This window comes from Nymphalis io, chromosome 1 (genome assembly GCF_905147045.1).
Source record: "Nymphalis io chromosome 1, ilAglIoxx1.1, whole genome shotgun sequence".
Classification (NCBI taxonomy): Eukaryota; Metazoa; Arthropoda; class Insecta; order Lepidoptera; family Nymphalidae; genus Nymphalis; species Nymphalis io.
The window spans coordinates 9,516,112-9,538,137 of record NC_065888.1 but is presented as its reverse complement, the minus strand read 5'-3'; the positions used below and the strand labels follow the sequence as shown (position 1 = coordinate 9,538,137).

Genomic DNA, 22,026 nt, shown 5'->3' with positions numbered 1-22,026 from the left:
GTAGTAAATAAAACAGTAAGAAAACTACATATTTTTATTTTATTGACTATTTACAAACACTTATACTCAGATACTCAACTACTTTTTTCACTTGTTGTTGATCTTATTGGTGAGGATATAATGCCTAGTAGTTTGCAATCAGCCTCCAAGAGTGTGAGATCGGTGTTAGATCCAAGAAATTTTGAAGATAGCTCAAGATCTTTTATTTGTATTCTAACTCTTGCTCCTCTAACATAGTCATCTTTTCTGTTTGTAGGTCTTGTGCAAACACAATGAAATTTCCAACCAAAATCAATGTACAAATCATCTTCCACAACATGGAATATTTTTCCAATAACAATTTTATCTTTTGGATCTCCAAGCTGCAAAAATACATATAATTTAGCAAATATAAAACAGATGTAAAGAATCGCATACATTAATTTAGATATTATTCTATATTGCTTACATCAACTAATTTAGAATTACGAAGTAATGAGGCGAAGGTATGTTTTGGAACGCTTTCCTCTTGAAGTAATTGTGTTTGTTTTTCAAAAGATTTTGCGAAGCCGCTTTTTTCTGATGTGGTTGAGGCATCGGATGAATTAATGTTTAATAATTTAGTGGATATACAAAAATTTCGCTTATAGAACAAAATATTACAAGATTTTAAAGTTTTACACATTGATACACTGTTTAACATGATTAAAAAATTGTCTAAATTTAAACTTCTTAGGTATTTTTAATAAATATTTTAATATTATTCATAACCTTAAATTACAATAAACAAATTGACATTTCTAATTGAATTGAAGTTAAAATCCAAGGCTGCCATTTGCTAGATAAATGCAGAATAAACATGTTTTACGTAAAAACAGATTTTATGTTTATGGTTTTTTTTAAATAAAAAAAAAAAAACAAGAATATAATTCGTGATATTTATTTCGGTGTTATTTCATGTTACACGATCTTAAATAATGTTAAAAATGTTTTAATGCTAATATTAGGTTATTTATTAATTACATTGGAAATATATTACTTAATTTTTTTACTTTATTTCGCTTATAATATTTCAGTTAATTGCTTAATGGCTTACAAATTACAAAAACGTGCTAACAAATAATTTCGGCAATTTACAAAGATGGAAAAGACATAAAAGAGATTAATAACTTTAAGTGGCAGTCTGTTATATCCGCTGTCAAAGTCAGATTTGAATGTGTCAAATTATCAACACGCACCAAAAACGTCACAGGTGTACCAAGATTTTTGATAATGTTGAACAATTGAACTATTTAAACAAAAGGCAGGACAATGACTGAAGATCAAGATGTTAAAGATTCTCAGTCTGATTCAGGCAGTAAAAGCTTTATTAGCAAAAACAAGGACAAAAAAGCCAAACCCCATCGGCCACTGACAAAAGTAATTTGACATTATGCTCATAACATTGCGTTATTTTTGTATGAACATACGTCAATGTATTTGTGATTATTTTTACTTTTTCATTTTAGATTATACTTCGGCGTTTACCACCTACGATGACTGAGGAGGCATTTTTAGAACAAGTTTCGCCGATACCAGATCATGATCACTTTTATTTTGCAAAACCTGACCCTTCTCTTGGAAATAATGTTTATTCAAGAGCGTACATAAACTTCGTCAACATTGATGATATCTATCTATTCAGGGATAAATTTGATGGCTATGTATTTTTAGATGAGAGAGGTAATGTAATTTTATTTTAAATTTTAGGAAATTAAACGACTATGAAGAGAAAAACTTTCTTATTAAGAAGAGTAACTTTCACTGTAAATTATAAATATTTATAAAGATTTTCAATGGCAATTTACAGGTGTTGAATATGTGGGTATTGTTGAATATGCACCCTTTCAAAGAATACCTAAGAAAAAGAAGAAAAAGGACCCTAAATGTGGTACAATAGAAAGTGACCCAATTTATCAGGAATTCTTAGAGAATCTCGATAAAGATCAAGAAACTGAGAACCAGCCAAAACTTGAGTACTCATATCCTGTTAATGATAGTAAGTTATAAATAATGAAAATATCATATTTCTTATCAATTTATAACAAACATATACTTTCAAATCATGAAGGTGGGAATCAAAACTGGTACTCGATGGTAAGTGATCAGTTCCACCCATAGACATTGATATTGTATATAGTATAAACCCTGACCTATTGATGAAGGTCAATATTGCTTGATATGCTGTTGACTATAAGGATTAAGATATAATAATTCCTTTTACATATATATATGTGCATTGGCTCACTTTTACTAAACTGGAATACAAACTATTCCTTTTTTGGGAGTAGTATTTCCATTCACAAAACCTTATAATATAAAATACTACTGCTAAAATAATATTGCAATTGTATTAATAGAAATATGTTTATCTATATATATGTAAATTTAGGTTATCTTGTCTAAAATTCATCCATGTTTGCACAACTTAAAGTATATAATCTTAAACTAATTTTGTTTTTATTCAAATGATGAACTCTACCAAACTGTTAATTACTTTACCATTTAAATTATTATTCTTTTTTTATTTTCAAGATAGTGATAAAAAAGTACAGTCAACACCTCTGCTTGAATATCTTGCTGCACGGAAGTTAGACAAAAGAGGAAGGGATGAACGTCGAAGAAGGGAAAATGACAAAAGGAAGATGAGGATTGAAAGGAAAACAAAAGATCTTCCCATTAAGGTATGTTTATGTTTTATCATCAAATCTAAATATTTTCATACCAATGAGTGAAGAAACTGTGTAATAATTGTGTGATTCACATTACAAGAAAATGATTTGTATATTAAATCGGAGAATTTATTACCACATAACTTATCTATGTTAGAACTCCTATGTATACATGTATAAAGTATATTAAAACTTTACTAATCTTAATAAAATACAGAGACCATGTGACTTATCGGAAGATGATAACTGTGATGATTGCAATTACACATATAGTAGACAAAACCTTTGGTACGGCGAGCAAAGAATTTATCATAAAAGTAAAGCAAGTTCAGTTACTAACACCAATATAAAAACAACAATTGGCTCGGATGAAATAACAAGCACAGATTCTGATTGGGACAGCTGCTATCCTGCTTTAACTGTTAAAACTCATAATACATTCACATTAACTACTAGTAATGAATACAACAAAAAGTATATTGAAGAAACTACACTGAAAAGTGGTGGTGATACACACTTAAAGGTTTAATATATAATTTTAAGTATTTAGACCTGTATTATGTACGGTATAGATAAAATTTATGGATTGTATAAATTAGGCAAATTAGGCTATTCTGTAAAAATACTAGTTGTTAAATATTATGAATATCTATTTATACTTAACTTTAAATGTTCGTGGACAAGTTAATCATAACATATTTTATATATTACAGGAGGAAGATGGCACTGAAAATGATGTTAAGAAAATAAAGTCCAGAGAAGGAGACAATGATGTAAGAGATGAAGAGCCCAAAGTAATTGACAAAGATGGGACCGTATTTGAATCTAAATCCCATAAAGATCAAAGAAAAATTGGTATTAGCCTAACCGATAAAAAGAAAAAAGTAGATGCAGAGAAAAAAGACAGTTTAACTAAAGAAGATGATCAATTAGAAGAAGCTGATAAATTATTTAAAAAAGATAAACGTGATAAATTTAAAGAATCTCCACGTGAACAGAAAAGTAAGAAATATAGTGACACAAGGAAAGAAAGATTGAAACAAGCGGAACAAGGAAAGTCAGACAAGCAATCGGCCATTAGTAAAATTATGTCTGCCGATGGTAAATCAAAATCTTTAAATCATGACGACATTAAACCTTTTACTCAATTACCTCAAGTGAAGACTGAAGATTTGACCAAATTGATAGAAGATATGGATCGCAAAGTAAAAATGGATGAAGATGCTAAAAGCAAGGAGTCGTGTCATAATAAACTTAAATTAAATGCTAAACATGATTCAGCCGAGTTCGCGAAAATGAGAAGAAACAGCGTGGATTCTGGTGATATAACATTTAAAGAAGAAACAACATTAAAAAGGCAGAATTCCTTAGATGACAGGAGTAAATCTAGTGACAGAGAAGGGTCTGAAGAAAAAGATAAGAACGAGAGCTCAGAACGCCGATCAGAAAGAAGAATAAGAAATAAGGTTATTACTAAATTACTATTTACCATTATAAAATATATTACAATTTCCAAATCACATGTTCATTTGTGTCGTGAGAGACATCCTAAACTTTTGTCTATTATACGTTTCTTATATATTTAATACTTTATTGCACAACATATATGGTCTACAATATAAATTTTACAATTCCCAGGCTTTTAAAGGGAGGATATCTTATAATCTTATGTAATGTAGTAAAGAACTTTGTATGTGTGCAAAAGAATTATTAATTAATTTAATAGAACAACTATACACTATACAAATACACATACATATATAAATATATGTATATATGTGATGTACTAAAGATCACATATATATATTTTTTTAATGTTTGTTAAAAGATTTTGTGTGAATGAGCTTTTCTTATAGGGCCGATTGACAGCGAGTAATTATCTGTATACTAAGACTATATAATTATGTGTCTAGGTAGGATAACTAAAAACTAATTTATTTAAATAAAAAATATAGTTCATCATGTTTTTAGAGATCTTACATAGATATAATTTTTTTTTTTTTTTTATATAGAATAGGAAGGGGGACGAGCATATGGGCCACCTGATGGTAAGTGGTCACCAACGCCCATAGACATTGGCATTGTAAGAAATGTTAACCATCGCTTGCATCACCAATGCACCACCAACCTTGGGAACTAAAGTAAAGCAACTTCAAACCGGAACACAACAATACCAAGTACTGCTGTTTTGCGGTAGAATATCTGATGAGTGGGTGGTACCTACCCAGACGAGCTTGCACAAAGCTCTACCACCAGTATTAAATATCGAAGTGTGAATGTGTAAACTGTGTTTTGTCTCTATGTGTATGTATATAAATTTATCTTAATAGTCTAACTAGTTTCTGTGTTACTTAACTATCATTATAATTTATTTAAATTAAAATTATTTACAGGACCGTCCGAGCCTCGTTATTTATCAACCGGGAATGGGTAAATTTAGCAAGCAACGTCTCGCAAAGGAGAAGGACACGCAGCCGCCCATTGGAAAATCTGTGAACGACAGCGAAAAGAAAGATACTTGAGATAAAAATCATGACTCCCAGTATTCGGACAACAATCAACGGAATTACCCTAAAGCTGGCATTAAACGTCCTTGCAGACTGTAGAAGGGGGACACTTGAACGTGCCAACTGAGGGAACATGTGTTTACTCAAACCTGTCGTTTTAATTATTTACGCGCAAAATAATTGCCTCCCAAGTTTTTTTTATTCGTTATAAAAATCAGCATAAAAGCATTCAATGTTCTATAGTTTTAGCTTGTGACCATTTAGTTCTGTTTTTTTTTATTAATTTCAATTAAATATAATTCGTTTTAAAAGGGTGTTTGTTTTTTATTTATTTAAATTTAAATTGATCATAGTTTATTGATATTAAATATCTCGAAAGATATTTAATATCTTTCGAGATATTAAATATCTTTCTTTTCTTAATAATACAAGCTTATCTGTGACGGAGAGATAGCGTTTATCTTATAAGGATAAATAGAAATGGTATCGTAAGCAATCGTAAAACGAATTACGCTTACGACACCCGGAGGATAAAAAAAACGTTTCTACTAACACTAATAACTTAATCCTAAGAGACAATACTGCTCGTTACTGGATCAGATATTGAATACTAAAAATAATTACTCTATCCTAATATAGTGTTAAAATGCTGATCTTTTAGATTAACTACGTTACACGTGTAGAACTGACTCGCGGCGGCGACTTCGCGGCTATGTGCTGCGTCAGCGATCCACCCTTAGGTGCTATACGAAACAAACGCTTGCTATTAAATACATCCAATCTAGTAATAATAACTCGTGCCATTTCACTTGCACATTATTGTCATCTCACTTGCACACAATTGCCGTCTCTACGGTCGAGAACGTGTCTCAGATTTGAATTTCAAGCGAAAGAGAAATTATAATTAATTTAAAATAAAAATAACTAATTCATTACATTGTAATCAATGTAATGAATTAGTTATTTTAAATAAGAAAAAAAAGAAGCGATGCCCATTCAAAAACTTTCTATTATAATTAACTTGTTTTATTTACTTGTAAAATCTAATTTAATCCAAAATGAGCTAAGTATACCATCATCAGTATATAATTAATTAAGAAGTTTTCCGTATATACCATTCTGGACGTGTAATTCTATTTTTTCCATAAGATTTGTAAATTACATTTGTACATAACAAAAAAAAGATGGTCATGGCTAAGTATGAGTTGTCGTTATCCGTGTGGTTCTGTCACGACAGAAGTAAAACTTCGTATTTATGTCAAATTATAACTTATCAAACCTATAAACAATAATATGTTATATAGATAAATAAAAATTAACTCTTTTAAAATAATTAATTATACTTAACTTATTGTTGACTATCTGTTGCACGCGACTTCGCTCGCGCATAATTTTAAGTAAAGGATAAATGATTGTTTCACTCCGTTGGATATAGTTAATACGGTAAATGAGCAAGCGTACCAATATATATTTTTATACTATCAAACCCTGATTAAACAAAACTATTTAACTCACTGAAAACGCTATTTATAATTAATAATCCGAGCACCTCTTTGTAAGCGGTTGTAGGTAGTAGGCCTTGTGCAAGCCCGCCTAGATAGGTACCACCCACTCATTAGATATTCTACCGCGAAACAGCAATATATAGTATGGTTGCGTTCTGGTTTGAAGAATGAGTGAGCCAGTGTAACTACGGGCACAAGGGACGCAACACCTTCGTTCCCACGTTTGATGGCGCATAAGCGATGTAAGGAATGTTTAATATTTCTTACATCGCCAATGTAAAAATGGGCGGTGATGATCACTTAACATAAAGTAGCCCATTTGCCTGTCCGCTTACCTATAATATAAAAAAACGACGTTTGTGGTATTCAATTTGAGGCTAAAATTACTAAGATATATTACTAGCAAAACTTACTCTGGCATGCAACATAATATGTGATAACAGTTTTCACTAGAATCAATGCCGGCCATGTTCAATGACAAATCATGGGGAAGCATACTAAGAGGGAACTATATACTTTGAAATTCGAATGTTACATTTTCTGGATGGTATTTTTGGAATGAAAACTACCTCTCCTTAAGCACATCCTAAAATAAATCTGTAGGACTTGAGGGTCTTGTTGAGGTAAAACTTCGAGACTACCAATTAAGTGGTAAACATTACAATAATTCACTACCATAGTGAAATTTATATAAAAAGAAGTTGCAACTTGCACCAACCTAGGCGATATTAATATTAAGATATTGTGTATTTTGTATTTCGTTATTGCTATATTTTCACTCTGTTGTACTCTTGCTTACTCACATACAAAACAATATCATGAATTATGGGCCACCTGGCCAATGGGGAGCGTTGAATCCCCGCGTATACTATCTACATTTTACATATGACAACCCATCATTCCCATTCCAAACCTAATTAACGAACCATAACTTAAAATAATTTTATGAAATAAAACATTATTAATATTTCAAAGATTTAATCTGTTAATATTTTTATATCACAGTGCAATAGATAGTTAAATTCATGATCTTACAGTTTATATAAAAATATATTTTTAATTACAAACATAAAAATAGATAACTAAGTTAAAAAAGTTACGAAAAAATTAGCGCCAATAAAACGAGTCTTGTGGAAAATACCAGCTTATTTCGATACATTAAATGATCGTCCATTCTCAACCCGCAAACGGCGATGACAAAAAGTACATGCGTATCTAGCTTTATTAACATCGTTTAATATCTTTGGCAAAATCGTTATAAATGAACCGATACTCAAGCAAACTTCTCGCTTAAATTCGCTTAGGCTACATTTATAAGAAAACAATTTACATTTATTATTCTGCAATCAAATAAATGAAGAATTATTTTTATATATTCTTTAAGTATATAGGCTACGTTATTGTATCAAAATATGTTATTTATAATATAATTTTAAACTACGTTTATATGAAATTACAAGGAATACATAGGTTTACAAACAGACATTTAAAAAATTGACAACCATTGAACCTTATAACGAAATCATTACAAATTTAACAAATAGCCGTCCAGAAACTTAAATTTCTAAATCTAATCAGCCTTTTGAAGCCTCCTTTCGTATTCCAATATATATATATATTGGAATTTTATATATATATATATATATATATTTGTACCTAAATGTAAATATAGAACCACTTTAAATTAATATTTTTTTAAATTTGTGATGAATGATTTCGGGCATAGTAGATTACTTGATAAGAATAAATTAACGTAGGACATTCTTATTGTTAAAAATTTGACTCAATTGGAGTTTTATCCAAAGCACAGTTACAGTAACAGCCCGTGAATGTCCCACTGCTGGGCTAAGGCCTTCTCTCCTTTTTTGAGGTTTGGAGCTTATTCCACCACGCTGATCCAATGCGGGTTTCAGACAGAATTTCAGTGAAATTTGACACATGCATTTCCTCACGATGTTTTCCTTCACCGTCAAGCACAAGATGAATTATAAACACAAATTAAGCTCATGAAAATTCAATGTTGCTTGCCCGAGCTTGAACCCACGATCATCGGTTAAGATTCACGCGTTCTAACAACTGAGTCATCTCGGCTCTCAAGGACAGTTACTTTTGAATTTTTTTTAGATAGGCCAGTCAATAAAGGATTTGCAATTTTGTAATGCTACTTATTCTCGGAAAGGTGAAAAGATTTTATTTTTTCATTTGCAAGTATCTTAAAATTTGCAACAGTTTTCTGTTAGTGGTAGAATTGGTATCTTAAAAACCGCAAAGTTAAGTTTTTTTACCAATCAAAGACATTGAGGTTTTACTAATTTAACATATTCGTAACACTCTCCTTTTTGGGGAGGAAATTATTGAAACGTTTCAATACGGATTGGTGGGTGGACAACAGTAATACCTACGATATTACATTAAATATACCGCTACTTCATTTTACAATAAACATAACTGTTTTAATAATATCTGAGAACATGTTTATACCTATTCTTTAATATATATATTCTTTTCTTTAAGAACCTAACCCATCTTTTTATAAAATATGTCATTTAGAAGTAATAATAGCAAAATAAAAAAATTAAACGATTCAGAGATTTTTGTGACACCAACCAAGAAGAAGAAATTAAAACGTTTTCAGCTGTCTGAGAAATAACTATCTGACACCATCTTTGGTCTATGATGCCTGGCCCAATAAGCTGTAAAATAAATTGATTGTAACTTATATATAAATGAAACCTAATACTAAGCGGTGGTTACTAGCGATCGCAGTTAGTATTAATAAAATAAATCTAAACATTGTAAAAAAGCTTTTTCCTGAAACCTATCTTCCAAAGTTGCACTTTTTTTAAAATGAGTTTTCTTTGGCTTCGGCTAAATGATAAATGTAATATACCTGAGATCTATGGTCCCTATTTTTAGACTTAGGCAATCCCAATAATTTGCATTCCCCTTGCAAACTATAATATGCAATCATATTCAATATGAGATTTATTATACAAAAAGTTAAAAGCCTAAGATACGTCACTAAGAAGTATAGCATTTGCGTTTTTATCGTCGCTAGGTGGAACTTTCTTGATTTCTTTTGTAATTCTTTTCGTCTGTGCAACGTTATGTCGGTGCATAATGTATAACAATAAAACAAAACCGACTAGAAACCCAGCGAGACCGCCACCAATGGTCATCCATGTGCGACGCGATGTTTTTACACTTTGTATCTGAAAATAAAAGTTTTGTCAAATAACAGTTTGTAAGAGAATAATGGATGATGGAGAGACTGGATGCGGAAGGCGGAGGATCGGGAGCTTTGGCGCACCTTGGGAGAGGCCTATGCTCAGCAGTGGAGTACGATTGGCTGTTGATTGATTAATTGATTGATTGAAGAGAATAATAATACAGTAACGGATGGAAAAACCTGAGGAACCCTAAGATAGTACAATTTTAAAGAAACAGTAATGTTCATCGTGACTGTGACGAAATTCTGTGGTAACTACTGAAGTTAAATCTAAGTATGTTAAATTAAAAATATATAACGTAAATATGGTAGTACAAATTTATGTTACTAAATTAATTCATAAGCGACTTTTTTGGATTAGTTTTGGTATATTTGTGGCGACCGCAATTATCATATTAACAAAATTTTAACATTAAAAATTAAAACAAATTCTTACGTAAAGTGAGGGACACTTTAAATATTAGTTACTTTAAAAATGTTATGCATATTGCTATTCCTACTTACCTCAGTATATTCCATTCGACATTTGTTGTAAGTGGCATTGAGATTTTCTGGTATATTGATTCTAGGACAGTTCTCGTATTCTGTAAGAAAATTAATGGCAATGTTAAAAGGAGTTTCTGATAATCATAATTATAAAATATCCCATTATACCATATTATATCAGCAGAAAAAGTGTGGGTATAAGCAATCGAAACTGTGTTTATTAGTTTAAGAACACATGAGTACTTGTCTATTGAAGTGTGCATCAGAAGTTCTATCAAAAATGGAAGTGTAGCTTTGTACACTTGTAACCAAACATTTTAGATCTTTCTACAGGGCAAATGGCTAGCTGCGAAACCTTTTTTAACTAGTCTTATACCCATTACCCACTCGAGCTGATATTTTAATTCATAATATGATGTACTATTATGAAACTTACCTCTGGAGTTAAGCTTAGTGTAATCACCCAATTGAAAATATATTCCTTTCTCTTGGAACCACATGACACTTAATTTCATATCGCAAAGTTTGATTTTGTCGATAGACTCCGTTAAATCTACTTTCGCAAGTTTGCACATACCACTAAATGATTGTGCATCTAAAGAGGTCAATGGATTGTGAGATATATTATATAATATCATTTGTGGAAGTATGCCTAAATCCGGCATCTCTTTGATCTTACAATCTGATAAGTCCAAAAGATCTAAGGGAGCCTTTATAGGTTTGCTTATCACCATACTACTTAAGCTTAAATGTAATAATGGATTGCCATTTAGATATAGCTTTCGCAATGATGGCAATTGAAATATTGTTTCTGGAAGCTGGAATATAACATTTTTCGAGAGGTCAAGCGTCTGTATATTTGTCAAATAAGAAAACGCGTCCTTGTCGATGGAATAAATCTGATTTTCGGACAGATACAAGTATTTAATACTTGTATAGTACGATAGCGTGTCTGCATGAATTTCTTGCAATTTATTATCGCTGAAGTCGAGAATCTGTAACAAAAAAGAAAAACATTACTTGGTTGGAATTCAGTTGGAACATTACTTATTCAATGCAAATAAACATCCTATAGTTGAATAACATATAAAAATCCCAAAAATGTTTTTATTTTCTTTTTATTGAAATACATAAGAAAAATAGGGTTATCAGTAGTTATTAAGACATGCATATAAAATAAGGCATCTTGATCATTTTTATCCAAACAGTATTAGGATAACGACATTACTACTATTACATTTTACCAGGCGGTATCCAGATGGTTTAATTTTGATATAGAGTAGTCTATTATCCCCTAATCTTACTTCGGATTCAGAGCGAGTGAACGTTCTAATCTGCAATAACGTTACTGACAGCTTTAATATTGAGCATAAAATGATATTATCTAGTACGATTGATATTTTGATATTATATACTTATAATAAGTTTATGATCTTATATTTGAGTAATATATATAATAGGAACATCATACGTTATATAAATAGTAGTTTCTGTTATATCAAACATATTTAAAGAGATGATAAGTATTGTATGGAAAAAAATATTAAACTACAAACTTTATACTCTTTTATTTTATGCATGACAACAGTATCTTGTATTTGTATTATAATTATTTTTAAATTTCGTCATCTTAATCATCATCATCGTTTTATTCATTCGTCATCATTCAAATTCGGATTAATTAACATAGCATTTTCGATAGTGTATCCAATAAAAGATACCCATTGTAACGGTTTAATTTATGTTGTATACTTTCATTTACTTTTCTTCATTATATAATCGAGAATTGACAATTTTGATTGCGAAATTGAAGAGAAACAAACTTATTGCCGTTATTATAATGATACTTTTATTGAACAATAACTTATTTGGAGAATAAATTCTTTATATAATGTGTCAATATTAAATTTGGAATCTCACTCATTAATAGAACCGAAAGGTGCCTAAGTAAATTCATATTCCTTTATTCAATATTGAGGCATTACATTGACTTATTGATAGTCAAAAGCTACCGACGATTCCGAAATACTTACTCTAACCTGAGAGGGACCGGTGAAAGATAATCACCGTGTTTTTGCCACCTCATGGTATTTTCCACCGTTTATAGACATTGGCACTTTAAGAAATATTAACCAACCAAAGGGATGGTTTATAACCTATAATTGGTGATGAATATATCGCCAATGCGCCACCAGCTTTGGAAACTAAGATGTTATCTAGTTACGTCCCTTGTGTCTGTAATTACCCTGGCTCACTCACTCGTCAAACTGAAATACAACAATATCAAATACTGCTAAGTTGACCGTACCTACGCAGACGGATATGTATTTCATTTATGTATGTCTCTCATATACTCGTAGCAAGTATGTAATGTAAATGAGTGTTTTGTATAACTACAATAAAATGTAAGTTGTATAATTTTATAAAAACATACTAGCTTATTTCGAAAAAAAAAACATTTTTAAATATCTTACTTTTTAAAAAATGAGAACGTAACAACCAATTAAAGTTGCATGTAAGATAAAAATGATGGATAAAATAATTATTTCTAGATTACGTATACTGACTTTTGTTTAAATATATTTATATCATCTAGATAATACACAAGTATGTGATATGTGGTCTTATTGAGTAAATAGCGGCCAATGCTAATTGCAAATAACATTAAAATACATTTGTTACTTACATCAACACTCATAGAGTATTATTAAAGATAATACTTTGATACGTGGATAAATAAGTCGTTGGAATCGGCATTTTTTATACCATTTAGTCGGAAAAAAAATCTTATAAAATAAACTAGCTCCCCGTCCCGTCTTCACGTGGGTATAATAAGGATGTACATAAAACGTTTATCTCGTAATATATAATATGATAAATATTTTGGTTCACACAAAGCACGCCAGTAAAACTCACAATTGGCATGACTTTTTCCGACATCTTCAACAATCTTCGTCATATTTAAGTTAATGTACAAAAAATCTTAATTAATTATACGCCTTATTCTTCCTCGCCGTATCAATCCGTTCTGGAGTTTTTGAATTTGTCGTGTTTAGACAGTCAAACGTGGCGGGGGGTTTGTTTGTACACTTTGGTAGTAGATACTCTACTTAGTTTTTTTTCTCTATATTTGGCACGTGCATAAATATTTCTAAAGTATTATCAAAGTATAAACAATTGACATGTCATATCGCATAATTATTAAACAAAAAACAAATTAAAGCGGCATTGCAACGCAGGTAGATCATCTATATATTCTTTACTCCTTTTAGAGTCTCCTTGTACCCAACTTTATTGCCCAATCCAATGTATAATGTTTTGTTCAGGTTTGAAGGACGATTGAAACATCGTAGTAGCTCAAGGTACATACAAGTATTACAAGGGATATTATATTTTACACCTTGCTCACCATTTTGTAGTATATTTGCATTAACATTTACTGGTGGTAGGGCTTTGTGCAAGCTCGTCTGGGTAGGTATTACCCACTCATCAGATATTCTACCGCAAAACAGTATTACTTGATATTGTTGTGTTCCGGTTTGAAGGGTGAGTGAGCCAGTGTAATTACAGGCACAAGGGACATAAAATCTTAGTTCCCAAGGTGGGTGGCGCATTGGCTATAAGCGATGGTTGACATTTCTTACAATGCCAATGTCTAAGGGCGTTTGGTGACCACTTACCATCAGGTGGCCCATATGCTCGTCCACCTTCCTATTCTATAAAAAAAAAAAATTAACGTACTACTATTAATTAAACAAACCTCAATTCCTCCTTTAAGACTCGGTATCTTAGTGAGTCGTAATCCAGCACAATGCGCTCCGTACATGTCATACGCATATTCGTAGGTACATCGCGTCGGCAACGATTGCAACGCTTCAATATCTGTCATCTCTTTAGTGTAGCCAGTTTTAACAAGTAGCAGTGCTAGGAACAAGCAGCGATATCTGGAAATAAGAGATAGAGCACAATCTGTAAGTATATAATGGAAATTAATAGTATAAATGGTTTGAATTTTTCATCATATCAATCATTTCTGATTGTGAAAACTTTCGCTTTTACGCCTTTACAAATGTACCTAAAAGTCATAGCCCTGAATAACTGCCTTTCAATTTTCATCGTTTTCAGTACGATTCTGAAAATCAACCTCAGAATAAGCACCAGGAGAACCATTATTTTTAAATCGAAGAGCTGTAACTCAACAATATTTCAATCGATCTAAACTTTAATTTCCATCGTTTACTAATTTGCAAAAATGTAGGTAGGTATACAAGCTGTAAATGAAATCAATAAAGCGACATTTTTTGTTTTTCGTTGTTATTTTATTTTAGTTATTCAATAAACAAAATTACTGACAGTATGTTTTGAATTTGATATCGAAATTCTTACAGAGATAGATTATAATATATTTTTATTGCTGTTAGATATTTGCATATTATGTCATTAATAGCCCAAATGTTTATTTGTAATAAAATTTTAAATACCCTGGATATATCATTTTAATTTATTACCAAAAGAGTTGAATGCATATTTCCTTTTTTTGATTTTAGGTTCCATAATTGATTATTTTTGAATATTTGAATTATGTTAACAATTTTAAACGATAAATAAAATTTGAATGAGAAGGATTTAAACCTTTACTTCGAGTACTGTATTGAGTGTATAATTTCATGTATCAAAGTATGAATTCAGTATTAACACGTAAAAATATGATTAATTGGAGGATAATTCATATAGTTATTTTCAGTTTATGAAGTTTTTAAAGATTTTTCTTTGATCTTGAATTAGGTAAGCAGAAATAGGTGCAATTAGAGAACGGACAAAATTATTGTTAAATTAAACGAGTTTCGTATCAAACCAGGGTTTATATTGCAAAATTTTTATTTAAAAAAAATTAAAAAGATGTACATTAATCTCGCTAGGTAGGTAGTTCAGAAATCATCATATAAATATCAATAAGAAATACACAAAGTTTTGAACCAATCGGATGAACTTTGAACGCATAGAGCACGAATTTTTTTTTATATACATATTTTTATATACGTATATATATTTTTTATATACGTATGTGATATTAAAACAATTTAGCATAAATTAATAAAATTAAAGCATATAAACGAATACCATACACATTACGTTGTTTATTTATTTATCTTCCATGTACTTTATCTTAGTGCATAAAAGTATCTATTAATTTATGTTATCAAAGAGAACTCTGTAAAAGATTATTTATTTTCTCTTAAGGTTATCGTACCTCAACCTTTGTACTGCTACTCCATTCGATAACGAGGAATTTCATTGGAAATTAATATATTATATGAAGAGATGACTGGCCATGTTTATGTTTGTATTGTATTTTTAAAGTATGTTAAACCAGATTATACTACACCATTTAGTTATGATGTCAAAAATATTGTACCCATAATATGGTATTTCATGAACAATTAAACCATAATTTCTGTTACGAATTAAATTACAATAACTTACGTTGGTAAACACCATGCTACGAAACTTAAAAAATCATGTTCTTTGTATAAAACCTATCATAAAGTACGTACAATGTTTACAATGCGTGTCTATGATAAAATTGACGCGTGATCTATCGCTATCGCCTGCTCTAGTTGTTCTTACATTGCATAAGTTTCGAAATCCAGCAGAGAATAGCAATTATATTTAGTCAATGTAAGAGCTTTTAAATTGTAATTTAACGATTCTTTCAGCTTCGGAATATAGATTTAACTAAAATAATCAAATAGCAGATTGGAGTTAGATAATGAGAATATGAGGGTAATGGAATAGATATAGGTAATCCCATCTCTAAACCTTTTTTCTTGGTCTAAAAAAAACTTAAATACTATGACGACGACAAAATTAAACGTATACCTTTATTTTAAATTTATTACCACCTTTTTTAATGTGGTTAAAGTTATGAGAATGACTTATGCATATAACAGTAACAGACCTATTCAAATGAGACTTTATCTCTGTGTATTTAACATATATTTATTTAAATTATAGTAATTTACACTAGTCTAATTTTGTTGACATAACCTAAACAGTATAGCTAATAGATATGGTCACTACAAATAGTAATAGACTATAATTTCATTGAGGCGAGTTTCATGTCAATTTGACAGTTTATTTTTGTGAAATGAGAAGTTGAAACCTGTAATTGTAGGCAGACTGCTATAAATTTAGTATTCTTATCAGATGACTCAAATCACTGTTACAAACCATAATTTAAGTGCATATATTTACGAAGACTTGTTTAGTTTCCTTTAAAGATAAAATATTAATATATTTTATATAGGCTATCACAGATGTCCCTTAATCAAGCTAGAGCACAAGCGCATCAGCTATTTGCACTACCTACATAGATAAAATAAGCAGTGCAAACAGGTAATTAAGATTCTGTCACAAAATTGACGTAATTTATCTACTAGCTTTTGCTCTAAATATGATACACACAGACTGCCTCATTGGTCAAGCTTGATGTAAGGCCGCAGACCCGGAGGTCGTATGTTCCCAATTCCCAGGTCAATTCCCAGGTCGGGCCAATAAAAAATTATTGGGTTTTTCTGTTAGAAAATTCTTAGTAGCAGCCCGGAGTCTGGAAGTTGGAAGTGTGTACACTCCCGTGCCTCGAAAAGCACGAAAAGCCGTTGTTCCTGCAACTGAACTCTTTCCGGTCGTATCGGATTGCCATCCATCGGATTATGAGAGCTAGGGAAAAGAGAATGCACCTGTATTTGCGCATACACTTGTGCACTATAATATCTCTTGCGCAGTTGGCTAATCTCTCTTGAAATTGGCCGCCGTGGCCGAAAGTGTTCTGGATACAAAATATATATATTTATCTTTACATTCAGATGACAAGAAGTTGATGAGACACAATAAAGGCTGACACTTGGTGATAGTGAAACTTGAGAATAGTCGGGAATACTGTGCAAAAAATCTTGGGTTTTTTATTCATAACAAACAATATTTAGCAAAAACGGCTTCAAGAGGATAGAGGGTTTTTCTTAAGCCTCCGGTCCTCTTAAGGATGGTTATAGTATGTGGTGGTGCCTTTGGGTATCCTTCTATTATTTTGTTGTTTGGTAATTTGATGTACCTGGAGGTTTGCAGCTTATTTCACCTCGCTTCCACAATAGTTGTTCTTTGATCACCTACGCGCATATATTATTTTTATCGTATACAAATTAAGAACATGAGAATTCAGGGGTTCTTTCCCGGATTTGAATCTGCAATCATTGTATTGTCTGATTTACGTTTTCTAGCCGTTGGCCCATAGCTCTAATTCCACTGTATTATTATTTTTATACAAAAAGGCTACTTGTAACACAAAAAAATAATTTGATATACATGAATAATTATTATTTGAAATAATGTAAAAAATAAATAAAAATAATAGTAACATTTTTCACCTTTAAATCATAACATTCATAAATTAAACAATGCCAATGTCAATTATATCTTGGAATACAGAAACTATAATTTAAACCACTATATATATTTAGCTAAACGTATGACGGACACGTTTTAAAACATTTCCTGAAAACATATGGTATTTACGGTGCGCATACACCGCACCTATAATTTTCCTAGTCATGTGGTGACAATGTAAAACAACTTATTTACTCAGTAGTTACTCTTAATGTCGGTACATATAATGAAAATAATTGAAGTTAAATTAATAGCAAATTAGCCAGTCTAAAGTAATGCAATAACAACTCGCAGCACATAATGAGAGTCATCCTCGTGATACGACAATGGCAGGTACGTTCATCTTCCCCACCTTTTATACGTTTACTGAAAATGACATATTTTATCTGTATTCCATATTTTCTTTTAGGAAATACATTTGATGTACCGTGGTACTTTTTGAATGTCAATATTTATAAATGCAACTTTTGCACGTGATCGAAATTTGCCTAGTTTTTGCACGATATTAGAATATTTTTTTGCACATCATTAAAACAGCTCTTTATTATAAATACTAAAATAATTTTCAAATAGATTGATATGCATATTACATATCTATGTATAAATCCAAATTTTAGAAGCATCAATATTTTTTAAAAACTTAGCGTAATTAAATGTTTTGTAATTATGTATTTAAAAAAAATATTTATTGCGTGATTCATATTACAAAGATATGGGTTAGTTTTTTATCTCTAACAAACATTTTGATTATTTATTTGTAATTGTTTAGATTATAACGTAGGGGTTTTTATTCTATAAGAAATTATTTGTACTCAATTAGGCATTCGTTGTTAACAAAAAAGTTTATAGGTAAAATAATATCGTCTGTTTATAGGAATAAAGAAATATATATTTTATATATTACGCTTGAAGTTCAGTTACTTCCTAGCTACGGCAGTACACTGATCGATTAAAACCATATTTAATTTTAGCCAAGTTCGATACAATAACCTATATAAACACTTTCCTTTCGATATCCTTATAAACAATGGTCATTTCCCTTATAAAATAAACGAAGATGATAAAGTGCATTAATTTCATAATATTTCCAGTAATTGACCATGCCCCAAATAACGTAGATAGATATACTCCATCGGCCTATCACTATATTGTATTCGCGCGTTTAACGATAAATGTTTCAAGGTTAAGAAAATATTTTTAGTTTCAGTAAGTTATTTATTTAACAAAAGACTAAACAAACATATCACTTTACAATCCTGAGTATTCTACAATGACTTTTGTTACTAAGTATATATTATCGTTATTGCGTATAAAAACCATTTATCAAATTTTATCAGATCTACCCAATATATGCGTCACACTACATTTTAGTATGTTTTTTTAAATGGCCTATTTCAAAAACTTCGATAAACCTAAATCATATTAAATGTTTATGGATGACCCTTAACGCATGAAAAATAATTAATTCTGGCGAAAAATACTGACTTAAGAATCATAAGCCAGTTTAGGATGTTGCGAAGTAGTTTAGTATAGGGGTTCCTTCTTAATTGGTAGAGGTCAAACCAATTTCTTTAATTGTTGACTTGGACTCTTGGCTCCTATTAACGGTCGCTTCGCAGAAATATACTTGCTATAAGTAACTTCTTACGGTGAAGTCAACGCTTGAAATATACCGGGTTTCAATATCCACAAATAATAACAGTATTTGTTAGAAATAAAATAAAAATATTTCTGGAATAGTTGGATTCCACGGGGCTATTGAACGGAAGCTGTACGTATACTTATTGTGTGGGACACTCCTGCGCATCGTGCGTGGCGGCCCCAATTGTCTGATTGATCTTTATGATGTGTCCACGCCCCTGACAATGTTAATCGAAAGAAACATAGATATAAGTATATAATAGATATATAATATGAATTGGCCGCCCTAATTAAAAATCATCTGTGTAAATAAAAATTATATAGGTTTTCAATTTGAAATTTCGATGCAATCTTACATCTTATGTTATAAATTTGCCTACTGAAAAAATTGAAAATTTATCAATCAAAACAAAGATAAGGTTGATTCATTTTAGTTTTCTATGAAAAAAAATTGGTTCGATAAAATGACTAATCTTTAAAACAATGCGTAGCTATAACGTTGTCTCGTATATTATTAGAACTTGGTCCGTAATTTTTTTTTTAAATATTAGGTAATAGATGCGCTTAGCAGAGGACTGAGAAATAGACCGGTGCAGCGCTGGATTAATGTGGACTGAATATAATAAGGATGATTTTTTAATATATTTAATTATAAGTTAACAAATAGCGCTTCGATCCACAACTTCACAATGCCTACACAATTTTATTTTCAAATTTATATTAAAATTCAATAATAGACCTTTAAAAAACGATTTAAAAGTAATTAGTTAAGTTTCACAATAACTGCATATTTTGCAGCTAACCAATTAATTACCTTAGTTTAATTTTATGTTACTCATTTTTATTTAAACGTGAATAAACATAGCTCATCAGTTAAATTAATGTGAATGATGATGATTCAATACAACGATTGACAATTAAAGAAATAGTTATAATGAGTTGTTTTACTTGAATTATTTGCTATTTGATAAGAAACATATTTTGGTTAGCAATGGAGCGCAGCAAACTAGCAATTATGTCTATATAAAACATTTTTATCGATTAAAAAATCGATAAAAATGTTATTACGAGATCTTATTATATTATCTTCATATTTTATTATAAAAATAATAATTAAGAGCAGACCAAGTAACAATCACGGAAAGTCCCCACTGCTCCCCTTTTTTTGATATATTTTTATTGTAAGATATCCTAATAGACAAAAACCAAAACTTTAACTGATATTAGCATATTATAATCTTTACTGTGCTCCTGTGTGTGTCCACAGTCCACCAAATGTTAGGTCGTTAATAATGTTAATGTATCTCAAAACTTGTCAACTTATGTACCTGAACATTTTGATATGATCACTATTAATCCAATTTCATCGAATATCGAACTCTGAAGTCAACAACACCAACATTTACGGTTAAGAATCTATAAAACACTCTTGTAACCACTGATTTATCACATACACTTCCCAACGCAATCAGCAACGGAAGGCGTTCGTTGAATTGATTCAATTATTCAACTCCTGCGCAATGACTGCACTCCTTATTCACCGAGATGTTTTTCCCTCGGAGGATCAAATCATACTGTCGCGGTAATCTTTTATCAGCGTTTGTCCTTCTATAGCCCAATATCTACTCGAGCCAGCTTGAGACAATGGATACGCGAACAATCGTCGCTGCCGAATATCTAGTGTAATTGACGAGCTCCTATCAAAATGCTCCGATTGGTTACATGATTATATTTATTCTTGAAGTGTATTCACGATAAGAAAATGACTGTCTTTGTTTGGTACTTTTAATTAAATATAATAATAATTGAATATCGTAAAAATATTTACAGTTAACGTCTTATTAGTTAGTTAGGTAGGTATATATATTTCAATTACTAAATAATTACCTATTCCGCTAATCCACATAGTTTAGAAACATAATTAAGTAACTTTTGAATGAATACTATAATTGGTTTGTATCCTTAGGCGTTTATTTATAATAAAGGAGCGCCCCGTCGAATTTTTTGATGATTCCGATTGGATTCTGAAGGGAGCAGAGGCCTTAGCCCAGTTGTGGGGCATTTATAGGCAGTTACTGAAATTATTAAATACTAAGAACATCAGAGTAAAATCGATTTAATTTATTTCTACAATTTTAGACTAGCATACGAACAGAAGCGTTCATAGCAGTTTTCCATACTATAAATATATTTGATTAAATTCTCGCCAAGTAATAACATTTTGTTTGTTAAAAATAAAAAGATTATGCTAGAAGGAATAAGACCGGCTTTGCACACCCTTGCATATTTTATACGGTAAACATGACACATTGGTTGAAAGTTGAATTGTCTTCAAATATTAGGTCCTTACATATGAAATTGGCGTTTTGTACGGGAGGAATATAAAGTAATTTTTTTGTAAAATATATTTAATTAATCAAAGTATGCACCGTTGTTATCTATGCACTTTTGCCATTTCATAGGTAGTTCATTGATTCCTTTACTAAAAAAACCATGGGGCGAGAATCAATAAACTCTTTGAAGGC

General features: G+C 30.7%; 3 protein-coding genes across 4 annotated transcripts; 1 reads left to right on the top strand and 2 right to left on the bottom strand.

The window, feature by feature from the left end:
- Positions 1 to 20: 20 nt before the first annotated feature.
- LOC126775524 (28S ribosomal protein S28, mitochondrial) lies at positions 21 to 786 on the bottom strand. The gene is made up of 2 exons (XM_050497571.1): positions 449 to 786; positions 21 to 362 (listed from the first exon to the last, which is right to left on the bottom strand). Exons 1-2 carry the CDS (start codon positions 680 to 682, stop codon positions 75 to 77), a joined length of 522 nt encoding a protein of 173 aa, XP_050353528.1. The 5' UTR covers positions 683 to 786; the 3' UTR covers positions 21 to 74.
- Positions 787 to 1,181: 395 nt separating this feature from the next.
- On the top strand, positions 1,182 to 5,511 carry LOC126773990 (regulator of nonsense transcripts 3B). Of its 2 annotated transcripts, none has more exons than XM_050495397.1 (6): positions 1,182 to 1,398; positions 1,488 to 1,701; positions 1,829 to 2,017; positions 2,554 to 2,702; positions 3,407 to 4,156; positions 5,084 to 5,511. In XM_050495397.1, the coding sequence occupies exons 1-6, from the start codon at positions 1,291 to 1,293 to the stop codon at positions 5,210 to 5,212; spliced, it is 1,539 nt and encodes a 512-aa protein (XP_050351354.1). In that variant the 5' UTR covers positions 1,182 to 1,290; the 3' UTR covers positions 5,213 to 5,511. The 2 variants fall into 2 exon arrangements, with proteins under 2 accessions (XP_050351354.1, XP_050351266.1); XM_050495309.1 differs by having other exon boundaries at positions 3,404 to 4,156.
- Positions 5,512 to 7,666: 2,155 nt separating this feature from the next.
- On the bottom strand, positions 7,667 to 21,189 carry LOC126775309 (leucine-rich repeat-containing G-protein coupled receptor 4). The gene is made up of 5 exons (XM_050497191.1): positions 20,830 to 21,189; positions 14,178 to 14,361; positions 10,854 to 11,412; positions 10,436 to 10,515; positions 7,667 to 9,914 (listed from the first exon to the last, which is right to left on the bottom strand). The coding sequence occupies exons 1-5, from the start codon at positions 20,835 to 20,837 to the stop codon at positions 9,711 to 9,713; spliced, it is 1,035 nt and encodes a 344-aa protein (XP_050353148.1). The 5' UTR covers positions 20,838 to 21,189; the 3' UTR covers positions 7,667 to 9,710.
- Between the last annotated feature and the right edge of the window lie 837 nt (positions 21,190 to 22,026).